Source organism: Anomaloglossus baeobatrachus, chromosome 4, assembly GCF_048569485.1.
Source record: "Anomaloglossus baeobatrachus isolate aAnoBae1 chromosome 4, aAnoBae1.hap1, whole genome shotgun sequence".
NCBI classification, from domain to species: domain Eukaryota; kingdom Metazoa; phylum Chordata; class Amphibia; order Anura; family Aromobatidae; genus Anomaloglossus; species Anomaloglossus baeobatrachus.
Genome location: NC_134356.1, coordinates 426,212,168 through 426,237,605, shown reverse-complemented (window position 1 = coordinate 426,237,605; position 25,438 = coordinate 426,212,168). Strand labels below are relative to the sequence as shown.

The 25,438-nt window shown below is 47.7% G+C and overlaps 1 protein-coding gene across 1 annotated transcript in view; it reads right to left on the bottom strand.

The window, feature by feature from the left end:
• Positions 1 to 515: 515 nt before the first annotated feature.
• Positions 516 to 25,438, bottom strand: part of PAX4 (paired box 4) — a 154,090-nt gene continuing 129,167 nt past the window's right edge. Inside the window, 4 exon segments of the mRNA XM_075343539.1 lie at positions 516 to 793; positions 3,537 to 3,669; positions 20,418 to 20,515; positions 22,106 to 22,184. Coding sequence (XP_075199654.1) covers positions 516 to 793; positions 3,537 to 3,669; positions 20,418 to 20,515; positions 22,106 to 22,184 — 588 coding nt within the window.

Sequence of the window (25,438 nt, the reverse complement as noted above, 5' to 3'; positions counted from 1 at the left end):
GGCTCCCTGCACTCCTAGCCAGAGTACACATCGGGTTAATTACCCGATGTGTAGTCTGGCTATGTGTGCAGGGAGCGGGGAGCCGGCACTCGCCGCGTGAGAGCGGCGGACGCTGGTAACGAAGGTAAATATCGGGTAACCAAGGAAAGGGCTTCTTGGTTACCCGATATTTACCTTTGTTACCAGCGTCCGCAGAAGCTGGCTCCCTGCTCCCTCCACATTCAGATCGTTGCTCTCTCGCTGTCACACACAGCGATGTGTGCTTCACAGCGGGAGAGCAACAACTAAAAAATGGTCCAGGACATTCAGCAACAACCAGCGACCTCACAGCAGGGGCCAGGTTGTTGCTGGATGTCACACACAGCAACATCGCTAGCAACATCGCTGTTGCGTCACAAAAGTCGTGCCTCAGCAGCGATGTTGCTAGCGATGTTGCTTAGTGAGACGTGGCCTTTACTGGAAGAAATGATCTTGCAAAAAGTGACCTGAAGAATACTTTAATTCATTTGTACAATCTAGTAGTGGTACACAGGACGTAAACTTTCAAATGTCCATGGTGATCCACAGCTATGATAATTTCTTTGGAACCCATAATTGTCCACATTAACAAATGGTATTTGAGGGTAGCGAGTGGATGCATTGATCCTGTGCTGGTGTGAAAAGGGCAGTGGCTGCATTGTAATGGACACAGGAATTGATATGCCATCTAAAGTAGAAACATCTGTAGCTGGAAAATCAGTAGGGAAGATTGTGCTGCTTGTGATAGGAGATGGAGGGGAAACAGCAGAAAGTCCTGAAATAAAACATACAAAACGTTAAGTCAATTTAGTTCCAATGTTGATTTATAAAAATTATGTTTTCTCTGAAGTAGATTGTAGCATCTGTACATTAAAGGGGATTAGTCACCAGGTTTTTGTTATGTAACCTGACAGCAGCATGATGTTGGGGCTGAGACCCTGTTTCCAGTGACATCATTTTCAGGGCTGTTTGCTGTAGTTTTGATAAAATCACTGTATCACTGGAGGAATAGTACACCTGTTTGACCATGTAGTCTTTAATACTTATAAGCTCTGTGTAACCCTGCCTCCTCCACTGATGGGAAGTTTCCTGCCTATGCACAGTGTACATAGAAAGTTGTCAATCAATGGTGGGGATGGGGTTATACAAAGTTCAGGAGTATGGAATACTACATGGCAGTAAAGGTTTATTACCATAGTCATCTAGTTATAATCTGCCAATAAAATAGTGACTTTATAAAAACTACAGCAAGCAGCAAACATTATTGGAATGAGGGTCTCTAGTTCTGCATCATGAATCTCTCAGTTTAGATGGCAAAAACCTATTGATTGATTCCCGTTAACTACTGTAGGCTTTTGTTATCTGTCAGACCAAACTGTTTAGTGTTCGGTGGATGACACTGGGATACTGATTTTAGCATTTAGGAGGTTCAGAAAACATTCTCCACTCTCATGTGTATAATATAAAGAGCTTTCTGGGAACTGACAAGTAGTAGGAAATGTACTAATCTCAATGCACCATAATTCAGGCTGAATTTGGTCACAAAAAGCCGTTGTACATGTCGTGCACTACATTCATACTGTATTTTAGACACTTTTTCTGCGTCCCTCATCAAGGAAACGTGGCTTATTGGAAAGTCACAACTTGGCAAGAAAAGCTGGCTCACCTGAATTTCAAAAGCGTGCACCAAAATAGCACCAACTACTTGATCTGAATTACTGGTGAAGAAATAGGTTTTGTAAAGTTTTATTGAGTACATCTATAGACAGTTTTGTCTAACAGCATGCATGAGCTAGTATAATAAATAAGGCCCATTTGAAGACTTTTTAGTCTACGTTTAGACAGGTTAGATAGGGATTCAGGAAATTTCCCCCACTATTCTACTAAAACTTTATAAAACACAACTTTTCAATCAAAAATACAATGTCGCCTCACTGGATATGGTCATTTGTCATTTTTTTATGTATACATCTTTCTAATATTTTCACAATTTTTCTGATCTCTTAAAATGGGCATACATAGAACCTCTGTGTTTACACATATACATTGCTGTTCACAGTGATACACCTGCACTTAAAGAGGACCACCCACCAGACTTTTCCTATATAAACTAAAGCCAGTGCTATACTGGCACTAAGATGCTGATTCTATACATACCATTAGTTGTCAGATCGGATGTATACTTTCTGAAATACAGGCAAATAAAGTTTGTGCAATACATTGTTATTTGATGATAGGTGCTGCAGAATATCTAATAGGTAGGTCGGATTTTGCTAGTTATTCCCTCCCCTGTCTGTCTTCTACCCCCCTGTCCTTCTTCCCTCGTTCCTCCCCCTGTAATAACAGAGACAGGGGGAGGAAGGACAGGCAGGCAGACAGGGGTGGGAATAACTAGCAAAACCCGACCCACCAATTAGATATTTTGCAGCACCAGCACCTCTCATCAAATAACAATAACAGTGCATTTTACAAACTTTACTTGCCTGTATTTCAGAAAGCATACATCCGATCTCACAACTATAGGCATGTTTAAAATCATCATCCTAGCGCCAGTCTAGCACTGGTTTTAGTTTATATAGGAAAATCCTGGTGGTCGGTCCTCTTTAATACCTAGTCTTTTCCCTTAAATATTGATATGTGATGAGCTCTTTTCTTTGGAAATAGCCTAAAGCGGGCTTTACACGCTGCGACATCGCTAATGCGGAGTCGTTGGGGTCACGGAATTCGTGACGCACATCCGGCCGCATTAGCGATGCCGTTGCGTGTGACACCGATAAGCGATTTTGCATCGTTGCAAAAACGTGCAAAATCGCTAATCGGCGACATGGGGGTCCATTCTCAAATCTCGTTACTGCAGCAGTAACGAGGTTGTTCCTCGTTCCTGCGGCAGCACACATCGCTGTGTGTGACGCCGCAGGAACGAGGAAGCTCCCCTTACCTGCCTCCCGGCCGCTATGAGGAAGGAAGGAGGTGGGCGGGATGTTACGTCCCGCTCAGCTCCGCCCCTCCGCTGCTATTGGGCGGCTGTTCAGTGACGTCGCTGTGACGCCGCACGGACCGCCCCCTTAGAAAGGAGGCGGTTTGCCCGTCACAGCGACGTCGCCGGACAGGTATGTATGTGTGACGGCTGTTGTGCGACACGGGCAGCGATTTCCCCGTGTCGCGCAACAGATGGGGGCGGGTACCCACACTAGCGATATCGGGACCGATATCGCAGTGTGTAAAGTAGCCTTAACTCCCTCATGGGCAGTGCCTCATCATCATCTGTTGTATCCTCTAATATTTTGTACAGAACGTTGGAATATGTTGGCCCTTTCAAATGTAATGAAGTAAATTGCTATTACTTCATAATTACAGCATAGTCTCAGTGCACTCTATTTTCTATTCTATTCATTATCTGCACTGATAGCATAGAAGCCATGTATTCCTCTTTAAAAATCAATATGGTAGAAGGTAATTTCAGTGAAATATCTAGCACACTTCGCCAATACTTATGTTTCTGTTAACCCTAGCAGTACATGGTCGAGTTGATTTTATTCAGCACTTACTTGCTGGAGCCTCCTCTGCTGTATAAGGGGAACTGCTTGGGTGAAGTTTATAGGAAGAGATTCTATCTATTCCAAAGGTTGTTGAATCCATCAATGGTTGTCTCTGTAAAGATAAAAAAAATGACAGTGTACAATGCTGGAACAAGTGCACCTATATTTCTTTAGCTTTTGTAGGGGTGTAGGCAGGTGGGCAAACCGGGATGTGCCCTGGGCAGAGTTAGAGAGCAGGGGGACACGGTCCCTGTCATAGAGAAGATGGCAATATCATTTACCATGACCATTGACATACAGAGCGGTGTTGTTAGCTGCCATCGCTTAATTGTTTTTTTGGTTTTTTTTAGAAAGCAGACATTTCACCAGTTTGAGCATGTTAGACTGGCCACATAATGGGACAGTGGCTGCAGAGTTGAATAAACCATATATTTTATTTTTGTTTTTTCTCCAAATTGCCAAGATATTTGCGTGTACATTTTTTTTGTAAATCAAATTTCATTCAATTGAAAGAGTCATCTCCAAATCAAGTAACATTTATGAACAATTAAGCAAGGAGAGAAACAATACTCCACTTAATGTACAAAAATTCAGGAATCCTGCACAGCATCTTCATAAAAAAACAAATTTTATTGATCCATTAAAATCCAATAAAATGGACAAGACGCGTTTCGGGGACACCCTTGTTCACAATCGGATTGTGAACAAGGGTGTCCCCGAAACGCATCTTGTCCATTTTATTGGATTTCAATTGATCAATAAAAATTTTTTTTTATGAAGATGCTGTGCCGGATTCCTGAATTTTTGTGCTTACCTCTTGGCTGGAGATTTTACGGGTACCATCTAAAAGGACTTCCAAGTGCACAGGGTGAGCTGGATTTAGGAGGATTCCTCCACCTGCTTGTGCGTGTCCACTTAATGTACAGTATATAATACTTTTAATAACTCTCTCTATTATTCGCACTGAATATCCAAATCCAGATACCAAACAACTTCCACCAACATGGTTCATTGCTAAATTAGCAAAACTTCCATAGAGAACCACACAAAAGGCAAGAAGGGAGAGAAAAAAGGAAAAAGGAGGTATAGCAAAAAGGGTAAGGAGAAGAGAAAAGAAGTAGGAATAGAGGTTAAATCTCATCTGGGGGGCCACCCCAATCCAAATCAACACAAAACCTTCAGAAAAAGAGTGTTGCTGACAAAAGATGTGTCAAACTATCCAACCTCCCTACTATGAGTTTAACCACTCAGCCATGTTTGGAGAGTCTTGGAACATGATCCAGGGTGACCACGTGTCATATACCTTGTCTGACAGACCATAGGTCTGACCTATTAGGTCTTCCATCCTTAATTTGTTGTTAAATTCGAACACCAATTCAGCACACGACAGAGACTTCTCCTACCTCCAGTACCTTGGGATCAACCTCCAAGCCACAGACAATACATGTCTAATTAAGGCCTTCTTTGCCTGGAGACAGAGAAATCCCCTAGGGATCGCATTGCTAGCTCTGGCATTGATGCCACAGGAAATAAAGATATTTAGTTAGCTAAATTTATGACTCCATCCCTAAAACGTTTTATTGGCGGGCATGACCACCACACATGCAGATATGTGCCCTTTGCGTATAAATTTTAGGATATCGTTTTAATAAGTCTGAGTATGACCAGTGATTCGTCTAGTTTTTTTACAGAATGAGAAAAAAGTGCCCTATATTTATGGACTGTCCTAGAATTTCTGGACAGATGGCAACCCTGATCAATATGACTAATCATAAGGAGGCTGAAACATACAGTGTAAAGAATAAAAAAGCCCCACAATAGCTTAGAACAGTTTATCTCCTGTGTAAGACATGTAATGACAGACAGTACTTACACACCTTGGTATACTATTAATGAGGTTATTAATTGTTGTTTGAGGAATGTTTTACCATGCTGATAGCAATTGGGCACACAAATTATTAAGATCCACTTCTGGGCGCTCCTTTAACAATTTCAGACCAATGATATTTCAGATGTGATTAACGAGAGACAAGTCAGGAAATGTTGAAGGTCATGGTAACCATGCAGGCAGCACACAGTAGCATGAGACCTGGTATTGTCTTGTACATTTTGTATGGCCTGGTATTGTATTAATCACTTGGACCTTTTGAAGGAATGGCCATACTACTGGCCAAATTAATGTAACGCCAGTCAGTGTAGCTGGAATGAAGACTACAGGGATCTAGCTACTGCAAATTATACAACTCCACACCATACTCCTGAAAATGAGACCAGTGTGACATTCCATTATGATGGCCTCTTCATGGCATTACCTATATGGTCTTGTTATATTTAAAGAACAGTAAAGAAGTAATCCATTCTGTACTGCAAGGTGAATTAGATGCTGCATACCAAACCTAAGGCCCTGTGTGCACAGTGCAGTTTTTGATGTACTTTTGGTGCAGTTTATCATGCAATTTGTTGCATAAACCTGCATGTCTAGCCTTAACACATCAAAGTCTATGAGAAATCAGAAAGGCTGTGAGTGTCGCGGGCGGAGGGGGACGCGCTCGCCATGCACGGGTCCGGGGCTTCTGCTGCTGCTGCTCGGTGGCTCGAGCGGTGGGCCGGACCCGGGGACTCGAGCAGCGCTCCTCGCCCGTGAGTGAAAAGGGATGGTTTGTTTGGGGAGAGAGTTCGTGACGCCACCCACGGGATGTGGTGATGATGGCACAATTGCTGCTAGTGACAGGGATCCTGGGAGAGATGGTAAGGAGCAGCGAGGATGTTGTCCCCTCCGTGGGTAGGGGGTTGGAGATCCCGGGGCCCGGTGGTGTAACGGGGAGGCTGGATGGCTGGGGTGCAGGGACTCCTTGGCGCGGTGCCAGACGGCATTGGTGTACTCACTCAGGCAATCACTGACAGAGTCTCTGGTAAACCAAAACGGCCGGATGGACGGGTCCCGCAGCCGGCTGCAGTGTTGTTGTTGTGCTCTCCCTGGACGGCTGATGGTGGCTGTCTTTCCCTGCACCTTTTAGAATGTTCTGACTCCTGTGGTTGCCCACCGGTAGTCCGCTCCCCGGCGTATAGGTGCCATAGGAGCCCGTTTTGCCCGCAGGCGCTGGCCCTTGGATCTCTAGCCGGTGGCGGTGGCTGTATAGCCTCACGGTGGGGACTGTTGCCTTCTGTCGGGACTTGGTTGTTGGGGAACCCCTGGGGTTCCTGTCACACTCGGATTTGACTATTGACGGCGGCTCCAAGCCTGGTCGGGGTCCGATGGCCCTGCCTGTGTGCTTAGCTTCACTCCGCTCCCCGGTTCAGTACCGGCGGGCCAACGCCCGACCCCGGTCCTTACAGAGTTCCACCAACTCCTGCAGACGACCACCACCATCTGCCAACCTTGCTGTCAGTGCCTGGGCTCCTACCCAGACACCTGAAGTGTTTACTCCTCTCACTTCCACCTCCAAAACTGATCTCCCACTTTTCCCGCCTCCAGGCCTGTGAACTCCTTGGTGGGTGGGGCCAACTGCCTGGCTCCGCCCCACCTGGTGTGGACATCAGACCTAGGAGGGAGGCAACAAGGGTTTTTGATTGACTGTGGTAACTGTCTAGGGTGGGGGGTGTGTATGTTGGTATGTATGTGACTACCTGGCTAGTCCAGGGCGTCACATGAGCACATTGCTTCTTTTTTTCCCTGCAGTTTTTGGTTCAGAGAAAAGAAGCAGCATGTCAATTGTTGGTAATTTTTCCCTGCGTTTTTAGCCCTTCCAGCCATTCAATTCCCAACAAAAAAAAAATTGCACCCCAAAAAACGTTTTTCCTGTGTTTTTCAGTCACAAGGTGCATTTTTGGTACAGAAAGTTTCTGTAGCATGCGCACATACCGTAAAGCGTCAAGTGTCATGTGTCTGCACGACATTGGGCTACAAGCCAGACAGGCAAAAGGTGTTCATTTGACCTGACATGACCGCTTTCAAAGGCTATCATGGTGCAGAGCAAGATGGAAACTGAGGCTAGAGTGGAGATTTATCCTCTTCAGCAATGAGCCCCACTTCTGTCTCTGGCACAAAGATTTTGGTCTGGAGACCATGTGGACAATGCAGTGAAATGGCCTTCACGAGACAGTGTAAAACTGTCACAGGAGTCACTTTTGTACATGAAAATGCTAAGCAGCACGTTGCTCCTGCTACATTGAACAGTCTACATATCCTTAATATACTATCATGTCCTGCAGCGTGTCCGGAATTGATTCACATTAAACCTATCTGGGACATCATTGGTCGGTAAAGGTAGCTTCAAGCATATGATCTTAACTTACTGTACATGCCCTAGTGCATTCAGCATGGCAGATTATTCCTCAGACAGCCATTAATAACGTCATTGATAGCATGCAGTGCTAAGGCGTGTAAGGCTAGTTTCACACTTGCGTTGGGCGAAATCCGCTGGGTCCGTTGCTGCGTCATTTTGACGCATCCATTATTTTTGTGGTGTCAACGGATGCAATGGATCTGTTATTTCACAGTAATCTGTTAGCTGATTCCTGTGAAATAACGGACCGTTGCATCCGTTTGGCGTCCGTTAGGCGTCCGTCTAACGGAATCCGTCTGCTCTGCTTTTTTTCATTTTTTTTCATTCTGGGCATGCTCAGTAGAAATTAGCGGAATCCAGCAGCGGATTCCGTTGTTAAGCACTTAGCAACGGAATCCGCTACCATAGGGAACCATTATAAATTTTAATGGAACCAACAGAATCCGTTGGTTGGCGTCATTTTGATGCAAGCATTTAACGTTACATTCTGCGTTGCTTCCGCTCGGTGGAAGCAACGGATCGTCGGCCGACGGAAGCAACGCAGGTACTTTTGGCATAATCCGTCATCAATGCAAGTCTATGGGAAACAGTGGAATCCGTCAACGGATTCCGCTGTTTCCCAAGACAGCGGATTGCGCCAAAAAAACCAAAACAACGCAAGTGTGAAAGTACCCTTACATTCTGTGTTGCTTCCGCTCGGCGGAAGCAACGGAGCGTCGGCCAACGGAAGCAACGCAGGTACTTTTGGCACAATCCGTCATCAATGCAAGTCTCAGGGAAACAGCGGAATCCATTAACGGATTCCACTGTTTCCCAAGACAGCGGATTGTGCCAAAAAAAACAACAACGCAAGTGTGAAAGTACCCTAAGCGTGTGTATTTCTGCACAACGCGCTCAAACTTGTTATTGAATAAATTGACGTTTCAAAAATTTTGTTTCTATTTGTTCATCCTTTGAATTAATTTGCCTACAGAAGCTTCAGTTCTTCAAAGTACACCTATACACAGTTTTAAGGAACTCAGCAGGGAGGCTGTTCCAGACATCTTTGAGACCTAACTACAGATTGTCTGTGGCTATGGGCTTTCACAAAGCCTTCTGTATCTTTATGTACAGACTTGACGATGCTGAAAAATGCAGGTAGCTATGAACTGATCATGCACTATCAGTGCTATATCCAATCTAGTAATTTCTTTATGTATACGGACCAAGAGGTACTGTATATCACTAAGAAGGGGAAAACAGTATAGCTCTGTAGATTCTAAAGCTATTAAAGCACATATAGTTAAAAGCAAAGGAAAAGAATCACAATGCAATGCTCGTTATGTACGCCTATGCCATTAAAAGTGTCAGAGCTCAGGCCCCAGTCACACCAGAGATTAGATTTTTAATCACACAGTTTATATGTGTAAAGGGGTGCTGAAGGCCCTGGCCTAAAGACGTCAATCGTCGCCACAAGACAATGATGTGAATACTGTTGATGTGAATAATGTGTTAATGCTTATTTTTATGTACGTGGCCACCTAGTCATAAGTACTGCTCCATAGCAAGGTATTGACGATTACCTAATGATGGGGTAGTGAGATAGTAGACAGTTAAGAATAATGAGAGGAGTTAGATATGATATAAGGATTCAGATGGAAAATACACAGGGTTGTTGAGTAAAGGCCACTTTACAAACAATGATATCGCTAACGAGATGTCGTTGGGGTCACGGAATTCATGACGCACATCCGGCCTCGTTAGCAACGTCGTTGTGTGTGAAATGCAGGAACAACCGTTAACGATCAAAATTACTTACCTAATCGTTGATCGTTGATGCGTCGTTCCTTTCCCAATTATCGTTGCTGTTGCAGGACGCAGGTTGTTCGTCGTTCCTGCGGCAGCACACATCGCTATGTGTGACACCGCAGGAACGAGGAACATCCCCTTACCTGCGGCTGCACGCAATGAGGAAGGAAGGAGGTGGGCGGGATGTTCTGCCAGCTCATCTCCGCCCCTCCGCTTCTATTGGGCGGCCGCTTAGTGACGCCGCTGTGACACCGAACGAACCGCCCCCTTAGAAAGGAGGCGGTTCTCAGCGACGTCACTAGGCAGGTAAGTATGTGTGACGGGGACTAACGATATTGTGTGCCACGGGCAGCGATTTGCCCGTGACGCACAAACGACGGGGGCGGGTGCGATCGGCAGCAACATCGCTAGCGATGTCGCTATGTGTAAAGTGGCCTTTAGAGTCACCTTGAGAGTAGTTGTGTGCAAGTCTGCTTAACATCGGAGGCTCAAAGACGGGGGTGGTTGTGGCAAGATCGAAAGCCAGTATTAGAGACTCAAGGGCAGGATGGGACAGCGGAGTACCCCTACCCCACCGTAGTGAGTACCAGACCTTAAGCCAGGCAACTCGGATCGCCACTGTTTCCAGTCCAATAGCAGAAGACTCCCCTAGAGAAGTCTGCAGTAAAAATATACTTTGAAGACAAATATTCCATACCTACAATGTTCAAGTGTTGTGCCCATACCTTTTATATATGCCTTGTATCACAGAGGAGTGTACAGTTCTTTTCTTGGTCTCTCTAATATGCTTAATGTAATATGTTGCTGCACACTTGGCTGTTGGTCACACAATGCCTTTTTTTGTTTTTGCATTGTTTGACGCCCTGGCCTATCAGGTCGTCACAAGGGTGCCGTGCAACCTGTCCTTTTGCATGGTACCCACTCCTCCTCACTTTGGTGTTGCTATCAACAGATGTACACAAATCCTGAGGAACATTCTGCACCACACCCACCAAACACCCATTGGGCAGCCTGAGGGGAATAGGGCCACCCAGATGGAGGGCTAGTAGAAGGAGGGCAGAAGTGTCAGTGCAGAGAGTGAGTTGTGGAGAGTGGAGGTGGAACGAGAGACAGCGGTGACAGTCCAGGTCACGCTTTGGAGCTGAGCTCCTGTACCCGTCCCAGGTGCCAGATGTTGGCCTGGCCAGAAGGAGCTGGAACCCCGGTCGCAGGGGGTAGTGGCAGGGAGTACGGTGCTGCTACAGAGAGTAGGCCGGCTGCCTTGTGCTACACCTGGGCAGGGACCAGGGCACGACGGGGTACGCGGACCCCAGGCTGGGAAGTAGCTTCACGCAGCCCAGTAATTCACCCGACTGGAACGGAATCTTCAGGAACCATTCCCCACCCGCTCCAGAATCGGGGTACTAGTGCAACGAGGGGGATAGGACTTCCCACAACCATCCAGAAAATCCCAAGCGTGAACCCTGAGAGCAAGCTCACCCTGCTAGCCATGCAGGTGATTGGGACCCGAAATGCTTCAAGTGTAAGGGATCCACACGTAGGACACACAGTACCAAGGGACAAAGCAGAGGGGAAACAAGCAGCACCAAGAGGACACGAACCCAGCGTGCCTGTACAAGGACCACAGAGTGCTCAAGAGTTTGGTTTACCTGGTGTCAGCGTTAGTGACTTTGGACTGTGTGAGTACATGTTACCCCACTTGCACCCAACGAGTTCCCCACGCCATCCATCACCGGGCCCCGGGACAGCACTCCCCTGCCCACGGAGGGGTTAACAACTTCAGCTGCCATGCACCAGCATTCCCGGGCTCCCCAAACCGGCAGCGGTGGTCCCTCACGTTACAACACACAGTGGGTGGCGTCACGAACACTATCCCAAAAACACCAAAATCTCTCCCTTTTTATTTCGAGAGGCCGCGCGACCCCGCCTCGGGTCCGGGACCCGTCGAGCCACTGCGGATCCGGGTCCGAGCAGCCTGTCGGCTGTCGCGGGCGCGGCACAATTGTACACTATTTGTTTCACTTTAATGGGGTTGTTCACTACTAGGACAACCCCTTTTGATTCCACATTTCCCCCAGGTAAAATAATAAAGTCTTTACTCACCTTCCACACCGGTGCTCTTCCAGTGGTGTCCAGTATTGCAGCATCGGGACTCATGTGGGGTTGGGACATTATGCAAACCCTGCTTCCAATCGGTGCCGGCTTCCTTCTCCCCGCCTCTGGACCAAATGAGTTAATTAACAGGAAGTGAGCATTGCAGCTGCTCTCACTTTCTGTTGATTGTTCGTTTGGTCTGAAGGTGGGGAGAAAAAAGCTGGCACTGATGGGATACGGGGCTCATGTAATGTCACAACCCCACATGAGCCCCAACACCGTGATTCTGGACATTGCTGGAAGAACGCCGGTATGGGAGGTGAGTATAGGCTTTATTATTTTACCTGGGGGAAATGTGGAATCAGAAGGGGGTGTTCCAGTAGTGGACAACCTCTTTAAGCTTACTTTTATTTGGAATATACTGTATGTATCACTATGACAATGCATTTAGTCCTTTTACTGAAATCATGCAGTTTATACCATCAGCTTGCATGTTATCACTAGGATGCCGTATGTTCTGACACCTCTCTTTACCATTGCTTGTTCCGCTTATTAATATGCGCTAATCAATATGCATGTGTATTGCCCCTGAAGCCATCAGGGAGCTACAAGGTACTGCATCCCCACCAGGGATCCAGAAGATCAGTGACGGTAACAACCAAACACTCCATATAATCCCTGTTTTTCCCCAATTATTCCCCCATAGAATGGTACCAGGCTAGGGTTGGACCAATGAATGGCTGCCTAGGGGTGAAGCCAATCCAGTCCACTAGACGACCAAGTGGGAGGGGCAGACAGTGGACAGTCAGACACAGTAGTCGACAGAAGTCGGTGACAGAGAAAGCAAGCAGACGCACTGACCAGAGTGAAACAGTAACCTGAGGGCCTAGGCGGTTAGTTGCCAGTGGAGTATGGTGGAGTACTCCCGGAACTACGCATCAACGGAGTACAGAATCCGAGGTCAGACAAACGCTCCAGGCAGACCTGATAAAATATGCACGGTGAGGGGACCATCAAGGACCTCACTGATCTTGAAGTTCGGGACACAGTAGCAACGGGAGAACCGGGGACAGGACCAGAGACTCCAACCCCACAGGGTTCATGCTACCGTCATACGGACTGCTGTAAGACACTACCAGGAGGGGATCCCCAGCCGCTCCAATCCACGGGGACCCACCAACCAAAGACAGGTGCAGGGGAAAGAAGCCACCAGGTCACTAAACCGGCACTGGGACTAAGGGGACCTGCGGTTGAGACCAGCCTTCCTCGGGTGACCAGTTTCCAGCTTACAGTGAGTAAAGGAACCAGTTACACTGCAACCACTTGTGTGGCCTATATTCTTTCAACACCCATCTGCATCACCTATCCTCTGGGGCCTGGCCCTGCTTGCAGAGGGCCTAACATCCAGGCTGCCACTAACACCAGCCCCAGTAGTGAAAACTGTGCAGCGGCGGCTCCATCCACATAGCTGCAAAACCGCAAGTGGCGTCACGTATAAACTTTATTCAAAACTCCCCTGTAAATATTCCTCTTTTAAAAAGCACCCAGGGCACGGGATCGGGCAATGGCCACCAAAGTGACATTTTCCACTGCTATACAACGCCCGGGACCGAGTACCCCATAACCCTGGGCGTCACACATGCTATTGCTTTGATGTGGTCTCTTTACCACTGCCTGCTATTAGTTTATTTTCCCAGTGCATACTTCATCTTTCTGCATCCAGTGTTACCATGGCCGCATGAGTCGCAGCTGGTCACATGACACGCTGCCTAGGCAACATATTCAGTCCTGTGTTTTCTATTTGCCTCCGATGTTTCCATGGTCACAAACCCAGTAGTCTACCAGTAGTTACCCAGGTTTCACATACACTGGAAGGTATTTGCAACCCTGCATTTCCAGTCACATGATACTGTTGGGTCAAAGGTTTTATTTCCGTTCTAACGTTACCGCTGATACCCAGGTGATTACTAATGAACTATACCCTTGCTTAACCCTCAGATTGGACCCTACATCCTTTATTAAGGCTACACACAGGCATAGCTGTCACTCCAGGATAAAGCATTCCCTGTGAAACGCAAGTCGGGTGCGGCAGGGGCCTGGGCTCTGACTCTCTTACTGGCATAGGTGTACATTGCGGGTATTGCATTGTTATTCCTTTCCTTAACTTATACTTAAATGTATGTGCAATATATACACTAAACCTTGTTAAGACTCTTCCTCTTAATAGCTTTAGTATCTACAGATCTATACTGTTTTCCCCTACTTCTTAGTGATATAGCTCTTGGTTTGTATATATAAATAAATTACTAGATTGGATATAGCACTTGCATTATAGGCATTTTTCATTTATACTTATTGTCTTTTTGCTGCAGTGTACAGTACAGACCAAAAGTTTGGACACACCTTCTCATCACTAGAATAACTGTTAAGAGGAGACTTTGTGCAGCAGGCCTTCATGATAAAATAGCTGCTAGGAAACCACTGCTAAGGACAGGCAACAAGCAGAAGAGACTTGTTTGGGCTAAAAAACACAAGGAATGGACATTAGACCAGTGGAAATCTGTGCTTTGGTCTGATGAGTCCAAATTTGAGATCTTTGGATCCAATCACCGTGTCTTTGTAGAAAAGGTGAACGGATGGACTCTACATGGCTGGTTCCCACCGTGAAGCATGGAGGAGGAGGTGTGATGGTGTGGGGGTGCTTTGCTGGTGACACTGTTGGGGATTTATTCAAAATTGAAGGCATACAGAACCAGCATGCCTACCACAGCATCTTGCAGCGGCGTGCTATTCCATCCCATTTGCATTTAGATGGACCATTATTTATTTTTCAACAGGACAATGACCCCAAACACACCTCCAGGCTGTGTAAGGGCTATTTGACTAAGAAGGAGAGTGATGGGGTTCTACACCAGATGACCTGGTCTCCACAGTTACCAGACCTGAACCCAATCGAGATGGTTTGGGGTGAGCTGGACCGCAGAGTGAAGGCAAAAGGGCCAACAAGTGCTAAGCATCTCTGGGAACTACTTCAAGACTGTTGGAAAACCATTTCTGGTGACTACCTCTTGAAGCTCATCAAGAGAATGCCAAGAGTGTGCAAAGCAGTAATCAAAGCAAAAGGTGGCTACTTTGAAGAACCTAAAATATAAGACATATTTTCAGTTGTTTCACACTTTTTTAAGTATTTCATTCCACATGTTTTAATTCATAGTTTTGATGCCTTCAATGTGAATCTACAATTTTCAGAGTCCTGAAAATAAAGAAAACTCTTTGAATGAGAAGGTGTGTCGAAACTTTTGGTCTGTATTGTATATACACGCATGCCTTCTTATTAATATTAGCCGGATCTTAACAGCAGTGGTCAGTTTTACCTAAGTCCCACCTTTAATTCTTGTACTTGTATTTTATTTATGAATTCTACTTATTTATTGTCATTTTGTATTCTAATATATTCATTAATAAACATTATGTAATTTATATACATGGGCTCACATTTTCTATCCATTTGTGTTTTATATCTATTATGCATATGAACCACACTAACAGGATTTTGATTCTAGGTGTTGGTAGGAATTACATAAATTAACAGAAGGATTTGCTCAAGCCTACATCCACAGATGATCCAAGATGCTTGAAACAAACTTCCTGCAGAGTTCATTGAAAGGCACATCTTCAGCTCCTGCGACATCTGCTTCTGTCACCAGGCACTGCTGTATTCATCCTACAGGCGGTGTTGGTGATGGAGGAGACATCAGACGTATAGCACTGTCCATTCTAACAGTATCTGTTTGTGTACTTTTCAGCTGGAGTAATTAGCTCCCTACTTAAGCATATTGGAAAGCACCACACCCTAATAAAGCTCCCAGTGTGGCGCCCTGGACAAGCCAGGTTGTCACAGGTACTGCAACAACACACCCCACACCCCGAGATAGGCACACCAGTCACACACAAATCCTTGTTGCCTCCCTCCAGGGGCTGATGTCCACACCTGGAGGCGGGAAAGGAAGTTAGTTAGAAGAGAGGAGTTCAGAGAGTGAAGGAGAAGGAGTGAAGTAGTAGTAGAGGAGCAGACTGACCGTGTCCGGGTACGTGGGCTGGACACCGAGAGCAAGGTTGGCAGACGGTGGTGGCCGTCTGCAGGAGAGGCCGATCGACGCGGAACCGTAGGACCGGGGACAGGCGGTGGCCCGCCGGTACCGGACCGGGGAGCGAAGAGAAGCCAACACAAACCGGCAGGGCCTGCAGACCCCGACCAGGCTAAGAGTCAACGTTAAACAGGTCAAATCCGTTAGCGACCGGAACCTCCAGGGTTTCCTAGCAGCAAAGACCCGATTGAAGGCAACCGTCCAAACAGAGAAAGGGAAATACAGCTACTGCCACAGCTAGAATTCCCAGGGCCACAGCCTGCGGGCAAAAGGGGCTCCTCCGGCACATATCCAAGCTGGGGAGCGGGTTACCGGCGGGAAGCCATCGGGACCGAAGATACACAACAGGTGCAGGGAAAGGCAGCCACCACCAACCTACCGGGAGTGACCACAGCAGCCGGCTGCGGGACCCGTCCATCCAGTCGTTTGTTTTACCAGAGACTCTGTGTCCATTCTTGGCTGAGTGAGCACCACCGTGCTACCTGGCACCGCGCTGCCCCCGCGACCCTGCACCTCGCCAACCCTGCCTCACCGTCACCTCACCGGGCCCCAGGACCACCAACCCCCCTACCCACGGAGGGGAGAGCAACATCTCGGCTGCTCCCTGTCATCGCTCCCGGGATCCCCATCCAGAGCAGCAGTGGTGTCCCAACCTCACCACAAACCGTGGGTGGCGTCACGGACCAACTCCCCAAACCCCAAACTACCCCCCCCTTTTCACTCACGGGCGAGGAGTGACGCTCGAGTCCCCGGATCCGGCCCACCGCTTGTGCCACCGAGCAGCAGCCGCAGCAGCGCCGGACCCGAGCATGGTGAGCGCAGCGCCCTCCCCGCGACAAACTTGGCATCACGAACAGGATCTTACCGTTCTACCGGCTGGTAGAGGTGCGCCTTGTGTCCCGCCGGCGGTGTCCGGCCGAAAAATTTCAGAAGCCGCCATCTTGGACGCAAAGATTTTCCCGCTCGAGCATCTTCTCGAGCAGTGGAGGCGCGAAAGCCTAAGCCCCGCCTCTGAAGAGGAGGTGCTGAGAAAAGATCAAGAGGGGCGGATGGCGTCCGGCCGCATGTAAATCGCGGTTATAGAAGCAGGGACGCCAGGACTCTGCGGCCATATTTGGTTCCTGGAAGGTACCGCTACCAACATGTCCGCCCCGTCCAGCCACGCAGAGATTACGGAGCCGGTGCCCGGAACAGCGCCATGGCTCAGGGCCCGAACGGCGGGGATCTGCCGGCGCTACCGGAATCAGATATGTCTTCTGATGGAGCAGTGGGCCGCGGAGGTGGAAGAGTTAGCTGCGGTCGCCCGGATGTACGGGATTGAGGCCATGATGGAGGAGCTGGTGAGTGACCCACGCCCCTGTGTCCCTGAGGGACCGGCCGCTGCGGCTGAGGGACCCGGTCTGCCCCTGGCCCCCATACTGCCTCCGTCTTCCCTGCCCGCGCGCCCTGCCGCTGCTGGTCCGTCTGGCTTGCGCCCCCTCGCAGCGGCAGCCGAAAGAGTGGAGAGCCCGGAGACTGCGGCAGCTGGCGGCATCCCGCCTGGCGCCGGGACGGATGATAGTGACTCCAGGCCGGACACGGAACCTGTCTCGGAGGAAGAGGGAGTCGCCGGCTTGCACGACATGGAGGCCACCTACATTCCACGGAGCAGAAACAATGGATATCGGGCGGCCCTTCCCCGTCGCGCCTGTTATGCGCTGGAGGGGCTGGTACCCGTGTTTTTCCACCCGGGGCCGGATGAGGAGCAAGAAAGCGAGCAGTAAGTCAGTGGTCCCTCCGTTGCACCATTGTCCCCGTTGGGACCACCAGTACCGTAATCTGTTAAATGAAAAGTAATCAACCGAGATGTTAACCTGATTGCCAACCGTGATTGAACCGGCCGTTGCCAGCAAGTTTGTCCCCGTAGGGACCCTTTGCACCGTGCGTAAGGAACTACTTACGGACACGCCCGAGAACTTGCAGGGCAACCACAAACTTGTGGAATGTAAATAAGTGGCTTAATTCCGTTGCCGCCTCCGGAGAGGCTGTTTTGGAGGATGGGCCTGGAGGAAAGGGATGGCCCAGGCCCGCCACTACTGTAACCGGTGGCGATCCTCCGGGGGTCAGGGTTTCCCCATTGACGTGGGTCCCCTGAAAAGACCGTAGGGTGCGAAACACCGTACCCGTACCCGCTCGGGCAGCCTGGATATGGACTGGGGTCAAGGGGTGTTGCCCACTTCTTAGGGGCAGCATCAGGGCCAGGTTGTTTGGGCGGGAGAGAGCGGAAGCCGACTGTTAATAAAATGTGTTGTAACGTTAAAAGTACCGTGCCTCCCATTAAGGGAAGTTTCATAAAAAAAATACTTGTGTTAACTGTTTACATGTTTTCTACCTCTTTTACAGTTTTACAAAAATAAAACCGGTGGTGGACGGGCAGCCCGCGGACGGTCTGCATTTAACCAAGGGGGAATGTGGCGCCCTGGACAAGCCAGGTCGTCACAGGTACTGCAACAACACACCCCACACCCCGAGATAGGCACACCAGTCACACACAAATCCTTGTTGCCTCCCTCCAGGGGCTGATGTCCACACCAGGTGTGGTGGAGCCAGGCAGTTGGCCCCACCTACTGAGGAGTTCACAGTCCTGGAGGCGGGAAAGGAAGTTAGTTAGAAGAGAGGAGTTCAGAGAGTGAAGGAGAAGGAGTGAAGTAGTAGTAGAGGAGCAGACTGACCGTGTCCGGGTACGTGGCCCGGACACCGAGAGCAAGGTTGGCAGACGGTGGTGGCCGTCTGCAGGAGAGGCCGATCGACGTAGGACCGGGGACGGGCGGTGGCCCGCCGGTACCAAACCGGGGAGCGAAGAGAAGCCAGCACAAACCGGCAGGGCCTGCGGACCCCGACCAGGCTTGGAGTCGCCGTTAAACAGGTCAAATTCGTTAGCGACCGGAACCTCCGGGGTTTCCTAGCAGCAAAGACCCGATTGAAGGCAACCGTCCAAACAGAGAAAGGGAAATACAGCTACCGCCACAGCTAGAATTCCTAGGGCCAGAGCCTGCGGGCAAAAGGGGCTCCTCTGGCACATATCCAAGCTGGGGAGCGGGTTACCGGTGGGAAGCCATCGGGACCGAAGATACACAACAGGTGCAGGGAAAGGCAGCCACCACCAACCTACCGGGAGTGACCACAGCAGCCGGCTGCGGGACCCATCCATCCAGCCGTTTGTTTTACCGGAGACTCTGTATCCATTCTTGGCTGAGTGAGTACCACCGTGCCACCTGGCACCGCGCTGCCCCCGCGACCCTGCACCTCGCCAACCCTGCCTCCCCGTCACCTCACCGGGCCCCGGGACCACCAACCCCCCTACCCACGGAGGGGAGAGAAACATCTTGGCTGCTCCCTGTCATCGCTCCCGGGATCCCCGTCCAGAGCAGCGGTGGTGTCCCAACCTCACCACAAACCGTGGGTGGCGTCACGGACCAACTCCCCAAACCCAAACTACCCCCCTTTCACTCACGGGCGAGGAGCGCCGCGCGAGTCCCCGGATCCGGCCCACCGCTCGAGCCACCGAGCAGCAGCCGCAGCAGCGCCGGACCCGAGCGTGGTGAGCACAGCGCCCTCCCCGCCCGCGACACCAGCATATTCCTAGAAGCTGCCAAATATAGCCTTGTGCTCTCCTCAATAAGGTCTGTGTTCTCTCCTGTGTAGTGTATGTGTTTCCTGTTTTAACTTCAGCTTGTTTATTGACATTTCTCCTGCCTGATGATTTTGTACTTTCTCTGCTCTTTTTTTTCTGCTCTACTATAACTATTCTTTTGCTGTGGCTCCTCCGGACAGCAGCCCTTCTTTGGAAGCTATTCAGGGGACCCCATTATAAGATCAGATCCCTGTACAGAAGTTAAAGGTGAAGCCTGGTATTCCTCTGGTATCTATCATACAGAGTGGCTTGTGCTAATTATGTCCAAAGTATCCTTTTTAGGCTTGTGGCCTCTGACAGACATCACATTTAACAACTACACTACAAGTGTACCAAGAAGGATTGATGATGTGATGCTGTTGTGAATATAAAGTGTGGTCATATCAAATGTTGATTTGATTTCAGTTTCTCCTTAAACGTTTTCAACATTTTAGTGTATAAATATTTATGTGTACAAATGTAAGGATGTGCTGAACAGAAAACACACTCAGTTAGAATTTCATGGTATTTACAAATAAACGTTACTGTCTGCTATCCGAAAGTAGTAAAAGCAAGTAAGAACTAAAGAGTTGAATGGGAGTTTCCTCAAGGGAAGAGTTTAGAAGAGATGCCAGGTCAGATAACAGTTGTATCGCAGATACTACAGTGGCAAGCAAAAGAGTAACAATGTTTTCAACTTTTGACTTTCAGTCTCAATATCCCACCATCCACTACAACTTTGAGTGTGAGACTACCTTCATTTTATAGGCAATCATCTTGGCTATCTCATACATAAATTTGACTTGCAGCTATTTAGCATATGATTAGTTATGCAGATTCTTGTCATGTTACTACATGTCACTAGTGTTATACATTATGCCAATTATATTACCTGAGGTGAAACGTAGCCATTCAGCATTGATGAATGAAGTGAGGTAATTCCATGTGTTAGACCTCCAAATTGTGGTAATAATAAAGTTTTCCTCGAACCTGTAAATGAAATAACTGCTAAAGCCAATCTGTAAGTTACTCTGCTCACCAGCAAAGTAGCAGCATAGTATTTAGATTTCAGTCCATGCGGAAAAACACTTGTGTGTACTAGCACATTTTTACAATTGTTCCGTGTTCTGTCCCTGTGTGTAGTGATGAGCGATAGCAAACTGTAAAGATCGGGGATTATACCGATCACATAGTGATCGTGTACACGATCCTGATCATGAGCTTTCCAGGGAAGCTCGTGTTACAGATCGGGTCCGGATCGGGCCTAGGGGCTGTGAAAAAAAAAAAAAAAAAAGCACATTATTAAAAAACATTATGATCATACTTACAGGTCCCGCAATGCCTCCTGCAGACTCTGTCTCCGGCCGCTTCTGCTTCTGAGTCCGATCAGTTAAAAGGACCTTCCATGATGTCATAGCTATGTGACCAGTCTGGTGTAAATGTTGTACAGACATTGGCTTACAGACTGGTCACATGACTATGATGTCCTCGAAAGTCTTCACTGTTAGCCTGCTTCTCGCTCTATACAGAGCGATGTAGCAGAGCTGACAATGCTCTTTCTGAGAGAGAGAGAGAGAGAGAGAGAGAGGAAAAAAAAATACCGGATCGTACGCTGAAACCGCACGGATCCGGATTTTTACAGTTCGGGTCCGCTCAACACTAGTCTCTAAATATTTTTTTTGTTTTATTTCTAATAAAAAATTTTTTTCTATGTGTTGTTATTTTTTACTGTTTATTAAAAATTCATGGTGGCCATGTCTAAATTGGCGTGACACCATGAATTTCGGGCTTAGTACCATCTGAGAATACAAAGCTGGTATTAACTCCTTTATTACCCAGCGTGCCACCGCCTTCAGGGCCGCTGGACGAGCCGGGTAAAGCACTTGGAAATGGCGCTAAGAAACAATGTGCGATTTCCAGGGGCGGCTGCGGGCTGCCGAGAATCCCAGCCCCCAGCTGCCTTGCTTTACCTGACTGGCGATGAAAATACTGTGGGAGCCCGCGCATTTTTTTTAATTTATTTTTTTAAATAATTTAAAAAAAAAATAAAATGGTCTTTCCTGTATTTTGATTGGCAGCCAATGTAAAGCCAGACAGATGGGGATGGCAGCCCATAGCCGTCCATTTTATCTGCGCTGAGAATCAAAAATACCACGTAGCGCTACGTCATTTTTAAAATTATATTTTCTATGCAACTATATATAGTATATACATATACATACATACACACACACACACACACACACACACACACACACACACAGTTCTGGCAAAAATTAAGAGGACCACTGCAAAATTTTCAATTTTTTTGATTTTTCTCTTTTATAGGTATATTTGGTATATTTTTGAGTACAATGTAAATTGTTGTTTTATTATATAAACTAGTATTTTTAGAAAAGAAATACACATTTTTTTCCTTGGAAATTTGGATACATGTTGTCAGTAGTTTATAGAATAAAAGAACAATCTACTATATCAACTCAAAATTAACTAACAGAATATTTCAAAGTGACTAGACTATACAAAACTTTTAATGATCAGAAATCAAGCATCTAAATTCATGAAATAAAAGGAGTTTACCTTCATCACCAGAAAGCTTTATGTCTCTTTTCATTTTTTCCTCACGTCTCCACTTAGCTCTCCTGTTTGAAAACCAAATCTGTAAAAAAGAGCAAGAAATACAATTAACAGTAGTTCCCATCACATTAAAAGTAGTACTTTAAAAGATCTCCCACCATGTACTGCACTTCCGATGAAGAGAATGTAACTTATACCACTATATAGACATTGAAAGATAAAGGAAAGACCACAGCACTCCTTAGTTGTAGTGTACAAAATTACATTTATTGATGAGCTAGCAGGGTACCACAATTTACGAGATAGCCCATGTTTCAGCCTGTCCAGAACTTGGTAATGATCTGTTAGGGGCTGTGTAGTTCATGTTTCATGCTCTCAGCCTCACATTACAAGGTAGTCCATTTTTCAGCCTGTCAAGAACTTGGTAACGATGACCTGTTAGGGGCAGTGTACTTCATACTCTCAATCTCCCTTTACAAGATAGTCAATGTTTAGCTCTGTGCAGAACGTGTTAACGACCTGTTAGGGGCAGTGTAGTTCACGTGTTCAATCTCACTTTAAAATATGGTCAATATTTTGGTTGGTCCATCCTCTCCAAAGAGCGTACACCACACTGTTCCTCACAGGCCATGACCAAGGTACAGATGGACTGAAATGTTGGCTATCTCGTAAAATGTGGTACCTCAGAACATGTGCTAATACCTCAATAAATGTAATTTCCTTCACTAGAACAAAAGAGTTTCCTATATTATTGTCCAGATACCCATCAAATCACTGAGCACCACCATCCATTTGGACTGCAGATTGTAAACTTTTCATAGGCATATATTGGGATGATCTAATATATAAAGCTGAGTGTATGTATGTGTATATGTATGTCCCCTAAAGGAAGCCGCACCATCGCATTTACAATCACAAAAGTTTGCATAGACACCGCATTTGACTCAGGAAACGTCATAGACTATTATTATTATTATTTATTTATAGAGCACCAGTAATTCCATGGTGCTGTACATGAGAAGGGGTTACATACAGAATACATACACAAGTTACAGTAGACAGACTAGTACAGAGGGAAGAGGGGCCCTACCCTTGAGGGTTTACATTCTATAGGATTTTGGGGAGGAGACAGTAGGTGGGGTGTAGATTGGGCGGCAGTTCCGCACGGTGGTCGGGCGGCAGTTCCGCACGGTGGTCGGGCGGCAGCTCCGCACGGTGGTCGGGCGGCAGCTCCGCACGGTGGTCGGGCGGCAGCTCCGCACGGTGGTCGGGCGGCAGCTCCGCACGGTGGTGAGGTCATTGTAGATTACAGGCATTTCTGAACAGATGGGTTTTCAGGTTCCGTTTGAAGCTTGCAAGGGTAGCAGATAGTCTGACGTGTTGAGGCAGCGAGTTCCAGAAGACTGGGGATGCTTGGCAGAAGTCTTGGAGTCAGTTGCGTGAGGAGCGAATGAGAGAGGAGGAGAGAAGGAGATCTTGGGAGGACCGGAGGTGACGTGTTGGAGTGTAGTGGGACTATGTTTTGATGGGAAAATTTAACTCTGCGCTTTACAGTTACTCTCCAAAAAATTGCCTCCATTAAAGTGAATGGAGCTGGGAGCTACAGGCCATTAATAGCAGCTGTGATTTGTTGTTATAGGAACAAAGGAAATTGTTAGTATAAGAAACTTATGTGTGAGATATTATGATGTTGGTGGAGAGACAGACAGAGACAAACTGAGAGACAGACTGAGAGACAGACAGACAGAGGCACAGACAGACAGAGAAAGAGGCAGACAGGGAAAGAGACAGAGACAGATAGGAAAAAAAGCCAGCCAGACAGAGAAAGAGACAGACAGACAAAGGTAGACAGGGAAAGAGACTTACGTCACCACCTGAGTCCGCTCCAGCGACTTCTGCTCCGATCGCCAGGCGACGCCGTGTTCCTGCCGTGGATAGTGCTGGTGATGGGAGAGGAGGAAATGCCAGCGACGCCGGTGGGCGCAGGCTCCGCTCATCCACTGGGATGGGTTTCCTTGGGATCTGCAGTACCACTGGCTGACTGTAGGTGGCGTGTGTCTTCCAGCTGAAGTTACCATCATTCAGTCACAACCAATGGGAAGACACCACACCCTTCTTAATTCCCCTCCTGTCTGCTGACCACTGCCAGAAATAGTTCTGATTTCCTGGCTCCTGTTCCGACCTGTTCTATTTAGTGATTCCTGTGTGCTGACTTCTGTGTGTTTTCTGACTACCCTCCTGCCTGCTGTTTTTGTACCTCGCTGCCCGATCCGGATTTGACCTCTGCTTTGTGTCCTGTTTATGTCCTTGCCTGCCGATGTTGTCGCTGTTCTGCTATTCCTGGTTTGGCCCTGCCAGATGACTACACTCTTGGACTGCAGCCTTCCACAGGTAGTGATCTCTGGGGCCCTGTGAAATTCCAAATCCCTGTATAGAGGTTAAAGGGTTTCAGGGTTCTAGGGGTCCTGCTTGGTGAGTGGCTTCCCTCTAGCCTGTCCATTACAGCCCATCTGAGTTTGAGGATCCAGGCAGGCGTTACAGAGACAAACAGACAGAGAAAAATGACAGACAGAGAAAGAGACAGACAGAGGCAGATAGGGAAAGAGACAGAAACAGACAGGGAAAAAAGGAAGACAGGCAGGGAAAGACATACAGGGAAAGAGAAAGAGAGGCAGACAGGGAAAGAGACAGACAGAAAGAGGCAGACAGGGAAAGAGACAGACAGGGAAAGAGACAGGCAGGGAAGGAGACAGACAGAAACAGACAGACAGGGAAAACAACAGACAGAGAGACAGACAGACAAAGGCAGACAGGGAAAGAGACAAACAGGCAGACAGGGAAAGAGACAGAGAGAGACAGAGAGAGACAAACAGAGAGATGGAGAAATAGACAGACAGGAAAAGAGACAGACAGACACAGATACAGACAGAGACAGACAGACAGACACACACACAGACAGAGAAACAGAGACAGACACTGATACAGAGACAGAAAGGTAGACAAACAGAGACAGACACTGATAAAGGCAGAGAGACACACCACACAGAGAGACAGAGACAGACACACAGATAGACAGACAGAGATAGACAGACAGAGACAGACAGGGAAAGAGACAGACAGATAGAAACAGACAGAGACAAAGAGATACAAAGACAAACATGCAAAGAGACAGACAGACAGAGACAGACAAATAGAGAGAGACAGACATAGACAGACTGTTACGAACCGGCGTCGCCATAGCCGCAAGCAGCCTGCTGCGGTTCCTGTTGCGCCCAGGCGCCAGCTGCTGTTCTTGGCCATGCCTCGGGTCATCCAGTTGGCTGCTCCTTCCACAAC